Source organism: Carassius gibelio, chromosome A4, assembly GCF_023724105.1.
Source record: "Carassius gibelio isolate Cgi1373 ecotype wild population from Czech Republic chromosome A4, carGib1.2-hapl.c, whole genome shotgun sequence".
Classification (NCBI taxonomy): Eukaryota; Metazoa; Chordata; class Actinopteri; order Cypriniformes; family Cyprinidae; genus Carassius; species Carassius gibelio.
In genome coordinates, this window is record NC_068374.1 from 6,073,139 (window position 1) to 6,087,858 (window position 14,720).

Consider the following 14,720-nt stretch of genomic DNA (forward strand, 5'->3'; position numbering starts at 1 on the left):
TTGACGATAGACATGGCATTAAAAAGCATTAAATTAGACTTGCTGATAGAACCCTGTACATACTAGGGAGCTTAGAAAAACATTTTGTTGTACTGGTTTTATCCATTTTATTTTTTACTTTTTTTATATTATTCATGTATGCCTTTTATTGACCATGGAAAAAAATTTATAAAAAAAAAATAAGGTGAGGTCCAAACAACAACCCCAGGTTCACCCCTGAGAACAAGACCAAAAAAGTTATGTGCTCTCCTGTTCATAGAAGTAGCTCAGATTTTTATTTATTTTTCGCTTATTTTTTTTAGTGTCTGATGAAATATATGACACCGCAGAAGAGGATGGAGGCACACAGAAGAGGTCCATCATGAAACCCCCTGGGAAAAGGCGCATGAAAACACGCACTGATGGTAAAGTTCTAGTTTTTTAATTCTTTAAAAACAAGATTTTGGCTTTATTTCATGAGCAGCTTTGATCCACATTGACAACACTGAGGGACATCAACCACAGTTTCCTCCTGCTGCTGTCAGAAGCTCTGATTGGACAATGTACTGCTTCATCCCAAACATTTTTAATCGGAAGATTAAGAGAGAATTTAATTGTTATACTGTTGTTGCATAGTAGGTGTACAGTTCAAATGTAAACCCTTAAAGAATAACCCTTATTAATTAATGATAATTTACATGTAACAAGTGGGAACAGGGTTCTGCAACGCACTAATGTAAAAGATATTAACTCTGGAGTCTAAGGGTATTTTTGGGGCCTGGAGAAGTTTTGTCATGCCCTGACATTTGTGCTTTTTTCAGTTTCTTATACACATTTAAATGGGTAAAGTCTAATATCACTGTAATCAGCCCAAACTGGGCTATAATAATATGTGAGCAGCATGTACACAGCAAATGTCAGAGTGTTAAAATCCCAGAGTTTTGATGACCAGAGTATAATTTATACACTTTGGAGTAAACTGGGCTTAAAGTACACTTGTCAGGTTTCACCAGAAACTCTCTCAAGTGTTAGTGTATTGGTTCAGTGTTGATGTGGAGCTGTTGTAGTGTAAATAGTGGGATGATGAACACTTTGAGAGTCAATCTGTTGCTGTCCCGTCCGCACATGAGTTTAGCTTTCGATACGTTATCAGATCGACTACGCGTTGTCATTGGTTGAATCATGATGCAGCCTCGTGGACATCAGTTTCCAACTGACATCTGAAGTCGTCGACATTTTGATTCTGCGGGACCATAGGTAAGAAATCACCAAGTGAATCATCCCGAATATTCCTGTTTGTCTTCTTGTTTTAATTCCCATAACTAAAACACTAAAAACGCTAATGTAGAAGTAGAAGAGGTGAGACGTTTTGTAATTTAGTTTAACTAGCTAACTTACTATACCAATGGTAGCTAAAGTAATGGTGAATGTTAAATCTGGTAAAACTGTTTTTTTTTTTAGTGGTGATGTTAACGTTGATCGTTGACCATTAAATGAAATTTCAAAATGAAAATGCAGCAATCATTTGTTAACGTTAGCTGCCGCTCCCAATTTCGCGCCTTGTGCAGGCTAAATTGACTAGCTATCCTTGAAAGTAACGTTACAGATTCCCGTCTGAAATGATTGAGTCTGACTTTATTTGCACTACATTTGGTATTGTGCGTGTTCAATAAACCAATTGTATTTTTATGTTTTAGTAATATGTGAGGAAAACTACAGCAATGCTTTTCAAAGTGCAGTACCAAGGAAAGAAGAAGTACATCAAACTCAATGGAGTATCATATCCAGCATTTCTCAGGGAGGGTAAGTTAATGTTAATGGCATTCTTCTCTTCGTTCTCTTTATAATTGAAGTTTAGATCAGAGGTCGTGTTAACCGAATATTTTCCGTCATTGACTGATTTTTTTTAGCAGTGACGGAAACATCTGAAGGTCGAATCCTACAAAGCCTCGAAAGTTTGGAAAATGCTTGATTTAAATTTATTTCTTCAGGACATCAGATGTAACGTTAACTAAAAATATAAATAAAAATGGCTGACAATCTGTATTTTTTTATTTTTTGTTTAATGTCGCGAGACAACCTCTGTTACGAAGCACGTCTCGTGTAATTCCATGTATTTGGCGCCTTGTGTATTCACCTGGCGCGCAAACATCTGCATTAAGAAATGTTGCTTGCTTGCTGTAATTTTATCGATAACTGGCTAGAAGATAAATAAAAACTGATTGCGTCGACGATCAACAGACTGAAAGGCATCCTGTTATGTAAGAAACACACTGATGTGAGCGCTATGGGAGAATAAGCCTTCACCAGCCATTCCAAAGGTAATCGGAGACAAATGAATTTGAGTGAATTCTTTAAAAACATTATTAAATTAATTAATATCGAATCAATATATAATTGTAATGTGGGGGGGGGGTGTTCTTTCCGTCGTGCACGTTTGTCTGAGCACTCTGGTTTCTATTTACAAAAGCAAAAGTTTAAATTTTAACGTCTGCAGCATTGTATGCATTGTAGCCAGTGAAACGTTTAGTTCTTCGTGATGCTTAGAGGACTAAACTTTCGGAGTGACCACCGCTTTTACCAGAGTGAGTTCTGTAAATAATCGTTCCGTGATAGTAGTAACCATAGCAATGGACGTGACAAAAAAAATCTGATATGACAATATAGATCTGTGCATCATGTCTTACTGTGTAAATACAGACTAATAGAGCTGCCACTGACAAGAATAAATAAAACAAATCAGTGTTGGCTGAATATGTTTAGATTCAGTTAAATAACACTTAAACACTCTTTTTCACGTGTCATTTTTAAAACAATGTTTATTTATTAAAATAATATTTTAAGGTATTTAAGGAAGATATTCATGTATTATATACTCATTATTATCATTATTATTATGCCAACCATCTACAAAAAACTCAACCTAACTTACAGTTGACAACAAATATACAAAAATATAACCACATTTTTAAAAAGTATCCAAAGAGTGATTTAATATAAGTTGTATTTATATTGAAGATTCTAATATTTTAGCTTGTAGTTTTCTAAAGGGGTGCTGTTTATACTATTTATATTCTTTAATTTTGTTGCTGCTTGAAAAATGGATTTAGGGACCTTAAAAATGCTTGAAAAGTGCTTAAATTAAACTCTTCAAAATCTGTACAAACCCTGACTATGAAAAGTGACTCTTCATATATTAAAAAAATGCACAATCTAGCCTATATGCTCCTATATCCTGTAAGTTCATGAATGATTAAAAATGAAAATGTGAATTAAAACGAAAGCTATTAAATGTCTTATAATTAAAATATGAAAATTAAAATAGAGTTATATATTAAGGTGCAATTTTTACGACCATATGCATCAAAATAAAGGACAATGTGAAAGTCTTACGCAACCACTGGTTTAGATGTACATTTATATGAAATTTTATTCTTAGCACCATGCTAGTCTATCGTAGCTTTGCCCATTAAGATAAAAATAGTGCTAAAAACATTATTGTTCTCCCACTTTCTAACCCTAACACAACAACTTATGTTTTTTCTGTATTCAAAGCTAAAGAGAAGTTCAGCATACCCCCTGAGACAAACATGTATGTGCTGGATGACAGTGGAACAGAGGTTGATGAAGAGGTCTTCAGCGACATCTTGGAGGAAAAAGCAGACATCCTGTGGACCATACGCCTTATTCAGCCCGCCGCCATTTTGAATCGAAAACGAGGCTGTGAGGGTAAACCGGAAATAACAACAACTAAACATGGCTGTGTGGACTACGAACCTGTCATTTCTTCCTCCTCTTACGCTCAATATTGTGGAGTCATGGGCGGACGAAGGATCAAAAATTCCCAGGTCTATCCTCCTGAAGGGTTACAGCAACTGGATCGAGGGTTATATCCATGATGTTGAAGGTAAACCGTTACTTTTTCAACTTTCTTGTGAGGTTAGCTTAGCATTCTGCATTGAAGATCACGATAGCGCAAATGTTGCCGAACGACCTAACGTTACATACTGATTGTATGTGCTGCTAACATTAGCCTCTTAGCCAACTCGAAGTGTTGAACTGTAGTGTTTGATGTCCATGATACCTGTGGTTTTACAGTGAAGAGAAACGAAGCAGGCTGTAGTGTTAGGGCCCGGTCTTTTCGCTCGATGCGAAAGAACGAGCCGCCTTACAACATGAAGGTATTTTGTGTTATTGTGAGGAAATTTCTACGTTACACCCTCCATGTTCAGGAGGGTTCATGTTGAGTTCAAGTTTTGGTCCTTCGTTCATTTTTGGACCTTGTTTGTATGTTTGTTCGTTCGTTCATACTAAATACCAGGTGTTTCTAGTAAGCAGCGTCATTTTAAAATTGCAAGTTGTTATTGTTGACATGAATATGGTCTTAAGTAGTTTTTCTGATCTTTAATGTTGTATATACATTTCTTTATATAAGTACTACTGGGGGAATAAAACGGTTAGGCTGATAGCTGTTTGGGATATAAAAAAACAAACAAACAAAAAAACATTAACTGACGTATCTTATTACACAGATGTAATAAGTAGATTCTAACTAATTACTTTTTTATATCTTGTTGTAACATAAGTGTAACTTAGTTATACCAACAACCGTTATAGTTGTGAAATACTTTAAGACCAAAGTATAAAAAAAAATTAGTTAATGTCTTTTTCTTAACATTTTATTGCTTTTTTGGAGGTGGAGCTGGCTTCAGAAAACCCTTTTATCCGAGACACCCACTGCACTTGTAAAGCAGGATTGGGGCACTGTAATCATTTACTAGGACTACTATACACACTGGCTCACTACCTAAAAATGGAGCATAAATCTGTACCACCAAGAGCAAGTAAAACCTCTTTGCCTCAAACATGGCATGTGCCATCAAGAACATTAGGACTAAAGCCAAAGCCAATCAGCACAGTATCGGTTTCCAAAGTAAAACCACCAAATAGTAGTACCCATAGAGTAAACCGCACAAGTGAGGGAATTCTTCCAAATGTTTACTGCCCAGTCCCTGTCCCATTGCCCTGTAGTGAATTTGAAGAGAATCTGAGGGAAAACCTAAAAGCATCAGGCAGCAGAAGCCACATGTTTAAACTATTAACTGCCAGTAACCAACAAAAACAACTTGTCACCACAGAGTTCGGCGACTTACCTTTAGGGTCTGTTTTATCCTACCAATTACCCCAGCAGACTGTGTCCTTTGAAGAGCACCCTACACTGCCTCTTCCTCCACAACCATGCTCCTACGCAACTGTATTAAACCAGGAAGAACATGATTTCTACGGAGGTCTGATAATTACATCAGAAGATTCACTGCACCTGGAAAGTGGAACCAGGGACCAAAGCAGCATCACTTGGCATCGGCTACGCGCAGAGAGGATCACATCAACATCTTTTAAGCGGGTCTGTTCTAGAGTTAAAGACTTTGACAAGTTAGCTGCTGACATGTGTGCAAAACAAACCATTCAGACCAAAGCTATGAAAAGAGGCATACAACTTGAGCCTGTTGCTGCTGCAGAATATGAAAAACTCACTGGAAACAAATTGTTTCCCTGTGGCTTAATAATTAATCATCATGCCCCTCACCTAGGAGCCTCACCTGACAGGAAAGTAGTTGACCTTACAGCAGATCCTGTCCACGGTCTTCTCGAGATCAAATGCCCAAACAAAGAAAGCTTCAAAAACTGCTCATATTTGACAAATGCAGCAGGGAACTTCACTCTAAAAAAGACCCACGAGTACTACTATCAGATTGTTGGACAAATGGGGATTAGTGGGTTTACCTGGTGTGACTTTTTTGTCAAATGCAATAGTGATTACCACCTGGAACGTATCCATTTCAACAAAGATGAATGGGAGGAGCTGAAGTGTAAGCTTGATTTTTTCTTTTTCAGCTGTTTCTTACCTGTTCTCTGCAACAGGAGAGTGTAAACCGAAACAAGACCTCAAATTACCCTTTGAAGGGATAGTGTAAAACCTGTAGTGATTTTAATTCACCATCTTTATAAAGTGTAAATATGACAAATGAAACTGTATTCCTATGAAATGCAGAATGTTTTAATTCTCTCAAACTTCAGACATGTCTGTAAATAATTAATAGTACAAGTGTTATTACAAAGAGAAACTAATTAAAAGGTAAATTTTTATATTGAAATGCTTTTGTAACAAAAATGTGGTAAGAATTACAATATGTAAAAATTCAGTATTATAAAAATTGTATCATTTTATTTAAAAAATATCAATTTTTTTTTTAAATTTTTCTTAAATATACATGTAATCCAGTGTATAAACTATATAATAAATATACAAAATTGCACTTTTGTGATTCCATGTGCACTTTTTTTGTTTTTATATGTTAACTCAAAACAGTGGACCGTGAAAATTTGTGAGGATAGAACACACAGTCCAGAGCTGATTTACAGAACCAGCCAATGACAAAGGAATCACACGATCAAAAATGTGATATTCCTTGATTCGACGAATGGCCCGTTCAATGTGAATCCTCAAACGAGCAATGTTGTGTGTGTGTGCAAGATCCTCATGGCTGAACTGTCCACTTGGGCCGAGAAAAGGTGGAATAACTACTGTGGCATGAATTTCATCAAGTAGGTCTTTGATTAAAAAGCCTTTGTCTACCATCACAGCATCACCCTCTTCGAGAAGATTCAAAATGCCAGATGACTTGGTGATCTTTTTATCAGAGATGCTTCCGGTGTAAAGACTGCTCACAAAAGTCATGCTCCCATCCGGGGAAATTCCAACCAGAGATTTGAGTGTAGTCGTGCCTTTGTAGTGTGAGTAAGTCTCAGAGTTCAGTACCTTAGAGCTGGCAGATTGGACTCGAATTTCAGTACAATCCAGGATGACTCTGGTTTTGGGGTAGAGAGCTTTAAAATACTCTGGCATAAGTTCATCAACTGCAGATCTACTTGGCCATATAGGCAGACTCCCCAGCATGAAGTACAAATAATTTGCCCAGGTTACACAAATTCTACTGACTGTACTTTGTGAAACACTGAAACGCACAGCAAGGTCTTGTTCAAGAAGGCCCAATCTAATCCGGCAAAGAAACAAAAAAAACTGATTAAACAGGGAGAGATGTTGTGCCTGGAATCCAACCCTCAGTGAGTGTTGGTTTGTTTGATTGATTCTTTGCACTTGAGCCCATGAGGCCATGCTCTGTGCTGTGGGCTGTAGAGCCAAGAAAACGGCTCTTACAGTGTCATAGTCAGGGAACCCAGTGTAAAACTGTATGAGTTTTGGATTACCCATAAAGTTCTGAATGCCAAACTGATTACTTCTGAGTGCTTCATTTTCAGCAGACAGACGAGAAATTTCCTCTTGTGCAGCCACAAGCTTCTCCTCTGTAGTCATGGGCTCCACACAATAGTCATGATCAGTGTTTGGCATCTCTGTGACATGACTAGATTGAGAAACTGAGAGTGTTAATGGGACATGTACATTTTCTTATAATTAATCCACAAGTTTTGACGCATATCTGTCTTGTTGCACTCGTTTATTCAACGACACAAGAGTCCATGATGTCCTTTTATTTCTTAGTTTATTTTCAACATCAATCGTTTAACACTTCTTACAGTCTTCTCACATAAATCCACTTGGTTTACAACTTAAAAAAAAAAATATATATATATATATATATATATCTATATATCTATATATATATATATATATATATATATATATATAGATATATATATATATATACACAACATAATATAACCAGAACATGCAACATAACACAAATAGTTGTGATACTCAATTTAAATAATGAATTATGCAATATGGCTCTTACAGAGAGAGAGAGAGAATGAGAGCAGGCAAGTAAGATTTTATACACCTATTCTATATTCATGTTTATTTCTCATTTGATGCATTTATATACCGTATTTTCCGCACTATAAGGCGCACCATAAGGCACACCTTCAATGAATGGCCTATTAGAACTGTTTTCATATATAGGATAGAATAGAAGGATATATAGGATAGAATAGAAGATACTGCAGTCAAACGTTTGACTGGGTTTGTGTTATGCATCCACTAGATAGAGCTGTGATAAAGGGAATGTCAACAAAACAGTCATATAAAGACGCCTTGAGCGCCTTGATCCATATATAAAGCGCTCCGGATTATTAGGCTTACTGTCATTTTTTTGAGAAAATTAAAGGCTTTTAAGTGCGCCTTATAGTGCAGAAAATATGGTACACATTTTGTATGATAGATTTCTACTAACCATTCTTCGTTGCTTGGTCCATCCTTTGTAGAACTGTAGAGAAAGAAGAGAACAGTCATGTAACAATAGTAAACAGTTGGTTGCATAAAATAATGTGAACACCAATTATTATAGGGGTTAATAACATGTATGTAGTTTGTGGGGGGATATTGTGAATATAATTTATTCATATTTTCTTGTTTGTCTATTATTGGTTTTACGCAGTGTTTAGTACTGGCTGTACTTGAGTGTGAAATTGGTAACAGGTTAGATATCCAAATAGAGCTAATTATCAGAGCCTATTTAACAAAAACATCTGTAACCTTAAGCTCAGTTGTTGTGCATTTAAAAAAACAGAGTTTAAGATTAGGCCTATGACTAATTATTATTATGACTAAATCAGTGAAAAAGAATATAAAACAAAAAGTGAATGATGGGGGCCATCAAACACTAATAAAGATTGTGAACAAACAACTTAAAGAAATATTAGCTATTTTTGCAGGTATTAATATTTTGTGCAACCTCTGTTCTGTCATTGATTGAACTATACAACTTGCATATCACGATTATGAGACACACAAAACTTTTAGAGTAACGTTAATTTACATGTTTATTAGTTTCCTCCATTTCTGCTCACCTTTCATCTTCCTCATGTTCTTCCTCTAAATGCCATTTTTCTTGTCTAAAGCAGAAACAAAAATAATGTTCTGAACATAAATTTGATATTTTAAAAGGGGTTGATACCAAACAGTACACAGCAAACTATTAAATACATTTCACTTTGCATAAAAATAAAGTTTCTACCCAGTAGTATTTTGTAAGACTTGACATGTTTATATTTATTTCATGTAAATGTATGAAAGGTGCTTATGACCTAGCTGTACGCTCTTATCACAAATTAATTATTTTAATCTATATAACATCATTTGAAGAATAGATCTTTTTCACTTACGATCGTAAGGTTTTCCTTTCGTTTGGCTGTTGAGTCCATGTAAACACGGAGGGAACTGAACCTCCCTTTAGCTTCCTGATTCCAGTCAGTGTTCTTGAAAAACATTCCGGAGAGAAATGTTTCGAGCACACTCGTGTGTTCTTTGTAATCTATGAAAAATAGAGATTTTGAACTTAGTTGTTGTGGTAAAATATTATATTTTAGCTATATGCAGGCGTTTAAAGGAAAATAAACATGCTCACGTTAGAAATTAGCGTTTAGCCAAAAGGCTAACGTTAGGGTACACAGTCCTTTTTTTCCATAAATGCAATATTGTTACCTGAAAGTTAGGTCCAATGTCCCGTCGAATTTTAACAATCCACTTTTTCTGAAGTTCTCTGTCCTGTGGAAATTTGTGAAATGACGTATTGTCTTTATTTTGACGGCTAAACGACCGGCATCCCGGTACACAACAATACGCCATAGTGAACGCTGCTGACTGCTATCCCTCACAGCCTCGTTTTCGAATCAAAATGGCGGCGGGCTGAATAAGGCGTATTGTTAATGTTCTTTCAGTTTCTGGTAAATGTTTGTACAATTACAGTGTACACTGCAGGGTAGAGGTCTTCACAGTGCACCCGAGACCCGTCGACCCCGGACCCGACCAGGGACCCGTACGGGTTCGGGTCTATATTTTAAATCATCAGCCGGGTCCGGGTCGGGTCCGAATCTATTACCTCGGGTCCCGGGTCTGTTTAACATTGTGTGTTATACCCGTGCGATCGCCGATTGGAGTCATCGGACTCGGAGAACATCCGGCCGTCATCAAAGACTGCTTGTGTTTTTTGTAACTTGCAACTTGTAAAATTAGGAAAAGAAAAGAGTGAGCCAAAAAAAGTGATCTCTCTCTCTCTCTCTCTCTCTCTCTCTCTCTCGCTCGCAGACTCAAGAGTTAATACAAGTGCACACACGGTAATGCTTGCAGACTTGACACACTCATGTTTAATATATTTCAAATCTGCAACACAATCTGAGGTGAACTGTCACATGAATGTTTTCTATTACGCTCAAATTGCGTTAAGGCATTTTAGGTTGATAAAGCTAGCACGCATGTGCAGTCATGTTTCTATGGCAAGCAGTGAGGGACACTTCGACCGCCAAACCGCGTTTTACATTTTCTCCCATTTTTAGAATATTATAAATGAACCGTTTAATCTTAAAGTTTTAGTGGTTCAGATTCAGACTCGATGCTGAGCAGAGAGCACAGAGATCAGATGATGATAGTAAATAAATAATGTCAGCGGCCATGGCATTGCACGAGCGATCGTTATTATAGTTCAAAAGGCAAACAGTGTAAATTATTATGCGAATTAACTCGAGTCAGAATGCACATGTGCACAGCTGCATTTGTCTTCCGTCACCGTGACATCAAGTGGACTTTTGAAGCTGAAATAATGAGTGGATTCAGCTTGGACTTGGAATAACGAGAGGAATAACATGAATAACTTTCTTGACGGAGGATTGTAATGCATCACAGGCAGTCAGGTACAAGGAAGAGAGACCACGGCTCTTTAAATTAGGTAAGAAGCTGTATTCTTCGCAACAGGTTTATTGACTAGTAATAGCAATTTAAGGTGGAATATGTCAACGTCGGGTCCAGTCGGGTCTGTGTCTTCCCGGCGGGTTCGGGTCCAGATTTCAAGTAATATACGGGTCCGGGTCGGGTCCGGGTAGGCATTTCTCGGATCTACACGGGTCCGGGTCCAGCTTTTGAAATAATAGACGGGTCCGGGTCGGTTCGGTGTAGTACATTACGGGTCTCTGTCGGGTTCGGGCAAGAATTTTTGGACCCGTGAAGACCTCTACTGCAGGGTAAAAATACCAATGTGTTAACATTGTAATTTATTTGCTATCACAAAACCAAAACAGAAGCTTCTCACCAATGTCCGATTTGTGCTTTCTCTGTTAAAGGACCACTTTGCATATTTCCAACCTTATCTCTTATCTGTCAGTGTTCACATAAGGATTTGAAAAACTACATTTGAGATAAAACGGATTAGCCGGTAAGACTGTTGACCCGAGTACTTCTCAAAAAACAGTCAGTCTTGCCATCTAGTAGTTAATGTATCATGGCCTAAACTGCTTAAAGTCTGGCCACATTAACTACCAAAACTCATGTAATTTATAGATGGCAAAGAAAAAAGTTTCCTGGAAGCAGTCTCACCATGCCTTTTTTTAACCCTCTCCTCACTTAAACCTGTGGAAACATTGACTGAAATATATTTTTTTAAATTATGATCTTTTTGCCCTTTTCAGACTCTCCCATCCAGTCCTCGTGCACAAACACCTTGTCACTATCATCACCCTCATCGGACAGTGATGCTTCTCTGATGTCCCCAAAAAGACAGCGCATTGATGACACCTTTGTGATGTTCCCAAAAAGTCTACATACTGATGACAGTTCTTCACAAGCCAAAGAGGTGATGTTTTTTCAGAACATTTCTCTTTATGTTGTAAACATTACATTTACCTGTTACTGTTACCATAACATTTTTACCTGTTGTCAAGCTTGTCAAAAGAATTCTGGATCAAAAGCCTGGAGGTGAGAAAATCCTTGCAAAATATGCAATGACAGGAGAGATGAAGGACCGAGCACGCCGTGATCTCGTCAGCATTGTTGTTGCTGAAATGTTTGAAAAGTATGGGTAAGTAAAATGCTTTATGGTGCATGATTTGGTAAAGTGTATATTCATAGAATTCAATTGCAGATTTGGTAGTTGTAATCAAATAGGTGATTATCATTAAATGACAACCATGGCCAATGAGCTGTGGCCTTGCGCAGATCATAGGTTTTCCGGTGTGTTGGTTTTAATACACAACATTTATTCCACAGACGTGCTCCCCCTATGGATAAAAGATCACAGTATGCATTGGGGATAGTAACACTGTTCCCCTTTTTAAAAGATCCCTACTCCAAAAAAGGCTATGTGAGTACATATTTAAAAGTAAGATTAATGTTAATAAACAAATGAATAATGTTCTGGTGCATTTTAGAAGTCTAACACTTCTTTTCTAAAGATCTCTATTGATTCATGCTGAAACTATTTTTTTATACATTTCCATCTTTGTTGATACTGTCTTTAGGAACACTTTTTTGACATCGACAGCAATGAGGGCTACATTGCCTGGAAGATTAAAAACACACAGCGAGAACTCAGCAATGGCGGTACCAATGGGGGTAGGAGAAGGAGCTCTTACACTACAGGCAGCAGCGGACCAAACTTAGAGAGAGAAGTGACTGAAGTGCAGCAGTTGGAGGGAGACCAGTGTCGAGAGGCCATATCTCTACTGAAACACAGCACAGACAACGAACAGATCTTCATGAAAATGAGAGAAACCTTCCAGCACAGGCAAAAGTTGATCCATGTTCCTGAGCAATGCAGTACAGTGCTTACTGTGTTCCCAAGGTTTCTTGACACAAAAGGCCTGGTAAGTTGTCTTTTTTTGTAAGCACATTTATTATGTTTTTGCAGTGTCAAGAACAGCTGTTCAAAGATGAAAACGGTCACCTACCACTATACCACCATCATCAAATACACATATGCTTGCTTCCTCCCCTTTAGCTGGCGCAAGACTTTGACCTGTTGTTTGGAGCTGAGACTTCATCAAAACTCCTTGAGAAATGGGATTTCCTGAAGGCCAAAGTAATAGAGCAAGCCAAGGACATCAGCAAGACACCCCTGCTTGACCATCTCATCCAGTCTGCAGAGGAGAACACTGATGAGGATGACGAGGTCCCAGGTAAATCATTTACATGAATCTGGTGTGTATCTTTCAAATGTTAACTTAATTTATTTACCATGACAAATAGTTGTGTAGACAAATAATATATTTTTTAGGGCTGCAACAACTAATCGATAATGAAAATAATCAAGAAAGAATTTCATTATCGATTAGTTGGGTCTGTGACATCACTGTGGAAAATTCCAGTCAGTGATGTCACTTCACAATGGTGTAAAACGCATTTCTATTCATAAAACGCATCTGAAAAACAGAGCAGAGGTCACAGAGTTAGCTGTTGTGGGAAAATTGCACAATACAAAACATGATAATGTTTTATATTATTATACAATTTATTATAAATTGGCCTTTTAATCCAACCAATTGATTAATAATTGACAGGTTAATCGATTATCAAAAAAAATGTTAGTTTTAGAACTAGTATTGTTATTGAAAAGAGTTTTGAGTTTTAATATTGATGTAGTATCAAAGGTTTTGGTCAGGTGTATATCATGCTTTAAGCAGGTGCTTCTGCCTTCTCAGGTTGGGATAGTGACATGGCCTCACTGCTACTGCTGGTCTACCTACTGCCACCACCTCCAAGTGGAAAGAAGGGAGCTGTAAAGATCAGTACCGGGGAAGCTGTGGACCATGTAGTCAAATTTCATAAGGTCAGTGTGTCCTGATCTCCAATGGCAATAGCCATTGTCAAAAGGCAATTGTGTAACCCCCCAGATTATTGATCTGTTTCTTTTCAATGCCACCTCCACAGAATTTTAAGTCTGATAATTTATGTTTTGCCTCCTTGAAGTGCATAGCGACTAGAGAGTGGGGTTCACCTCTTTTCACTGCAGTCTTGGGCTCGTTCATTCTTATTTTCAGTTGTCTGTTTGTCTTGCCAACGTATTGGAGTTTGCAGGGACATGTGCTAAGGTAACCAACATTAATGACCTCTCTGTTTAATTCCCTCTCTTTGTGTAACCTTGGTACAAAAACCTTGGTTGCCTTATCACATGCTGAATATATCCTGTATGGGAAAGCTAACTGTGCCATCAAAGGTTTCTATCAGAGTGTGACTTATCCATCAAAATCCTTATCCATCAGTGTAGATTCATTTCAGTTTATTGTTCTCTTACAGTCATGTCGCAGCCTTCAGGAGCACTCTGGTCCAAACCAGCGGAGGCAGCCCTACATCCTGGCAGTTGGGACGACAAGAAAGCACATCCACGAGTTCTACATTGCATTGGATGGTGATCTCCTTCCCTGCAAGGGCAAGTCTTCCCTGTCAGCCTTTGATGAACTTTTCAAAGCACATTATGTTTTCGGCATCTCCTATGACCAGGCCTTAAATGGCATGTACACATTTGTGCAGACCACCATCTACAACATTGATTTAGGTCATTCTCACAAAACTCCCAGAGACAAGGACCCAAGAGCTAAGCTCCTCAACTAAAGAGTTATGATGTTCAGATGCTTTGTTTGCAAGTCTAGTTTTGTTACCGTTCACATGTTGATCCGTCATCTCAAAGTTTTCCATGCCTTTTATCCTGGTAAGAAGTTTCAGTTGATGTGTGACCAGACTGGATGCCACCAGAGATTTTGGACTTTTTCAGGGTTTAGAAAACATCTCCATAACAAACATAGCGCTAAAAGTCTAGATCAATTTGAGAACGAACCCGTCATAGTTGAGAACGAACCCGTCATAGTTGACGTATCTGATGAACCCGTAGTTAATTTAATTCCAGAGCAACCAGAGAATTCTCAAAGCTGTAATGAGACCAGGCGACATACCCAAGAAA

The 14,720-nt window shown here is 37.7% G+C and overlaps 3 protein-coding genes and 1 long non-coding RNA gene across 4 annotated transcripts; 3 read left to right on the forward strand and 1 right to left on the reverse strand.

Annotated features, from left to right (window-relative positions):
* Positions 1 to 890: 890 nt before the first annotated feature.
* LOC127968711 (uncharacterized) lies at positions 891 to 3,649 on the forward strand. The gene is made up of 3 exons (XR_008156060.1): positions 891 to 1,236; positions 1,677 to 1,782; positions 3,535 to 3,649. It is a non-coding gene; the product is annotated as an uncharacterized LOC127968711 (long non-coding RNA).
* Positions 3,650 to 3,689: 40 nt separating this feature from the next.
* LOC127968023 (uncharacterized) lies at positions 3,690 to 6,112 on the forward strand. Its single transcript, XM_052568866.1, has 2 exons — positions 3,690 to 3,886; positions 4,676 to 6,112. Exons 1-2 carry the CDS (start codon positions 3,875 to 3,877, stop codon positions 5,909 to 5,911), a joined length of 1,248 nt encoding a protein of 415 aa, XP_052424826.1. The 5' UTR covers positions 3,690 to 3,874; the 3' UTR covers positions 5,912 to 6,112.
* Positions 6,113 to 6,262: 150 nt separating this feature from the next.
* Positions 6,263 to 9,695, reverse strand: LOC127967936 (uncharacterized). The gene is made up of 5 exons (XM_052568711.1): positions 9,482 to 9,695; positions 9,163 to 9,311; positions 8,848 to 8,892; positions 8,232 to 8,264; positions 6,263 to 7,403 (listed from the first exon to the last, which is right to left on the reverse strand). Exons 1-5 carry the CDS (start codon positions 9,623 to 9,625, stop codon positions 6,341 to 6,343), a joined length of 1,434 nt encoding a protein of 477 aa, XP_052424671.1. The 5' UTR covers positions 9,626 to 9,695; the 3' UTR covers positions 6,263 to 6,340.
* Positions 9,696 to 11,769: 2,074 nt separating this feature from the next.
* On the forward strand, positions 11,770 to 14,374 carry LOC127981345 (uncharacterized). Its single transcript, XM_052585494.1, has 5 exons — positions 11,770 to 11,808; positions 12,286 to 12,630; positions 12,765 to 12,942; positions 13,465 to 13,592; positions 14,060 to 14,374. Exons 1-5 carry the CDS (start codon positions 11,770 to 11,772, stop codon positions 14,372 to 14,374), a joined length of 1,005 nt encoding a protein of 334 aa, XP_052441454.1.
* The last annotated feature ends 346 nt before the right edge of the window (positions 14,375 to 14,720 follow it).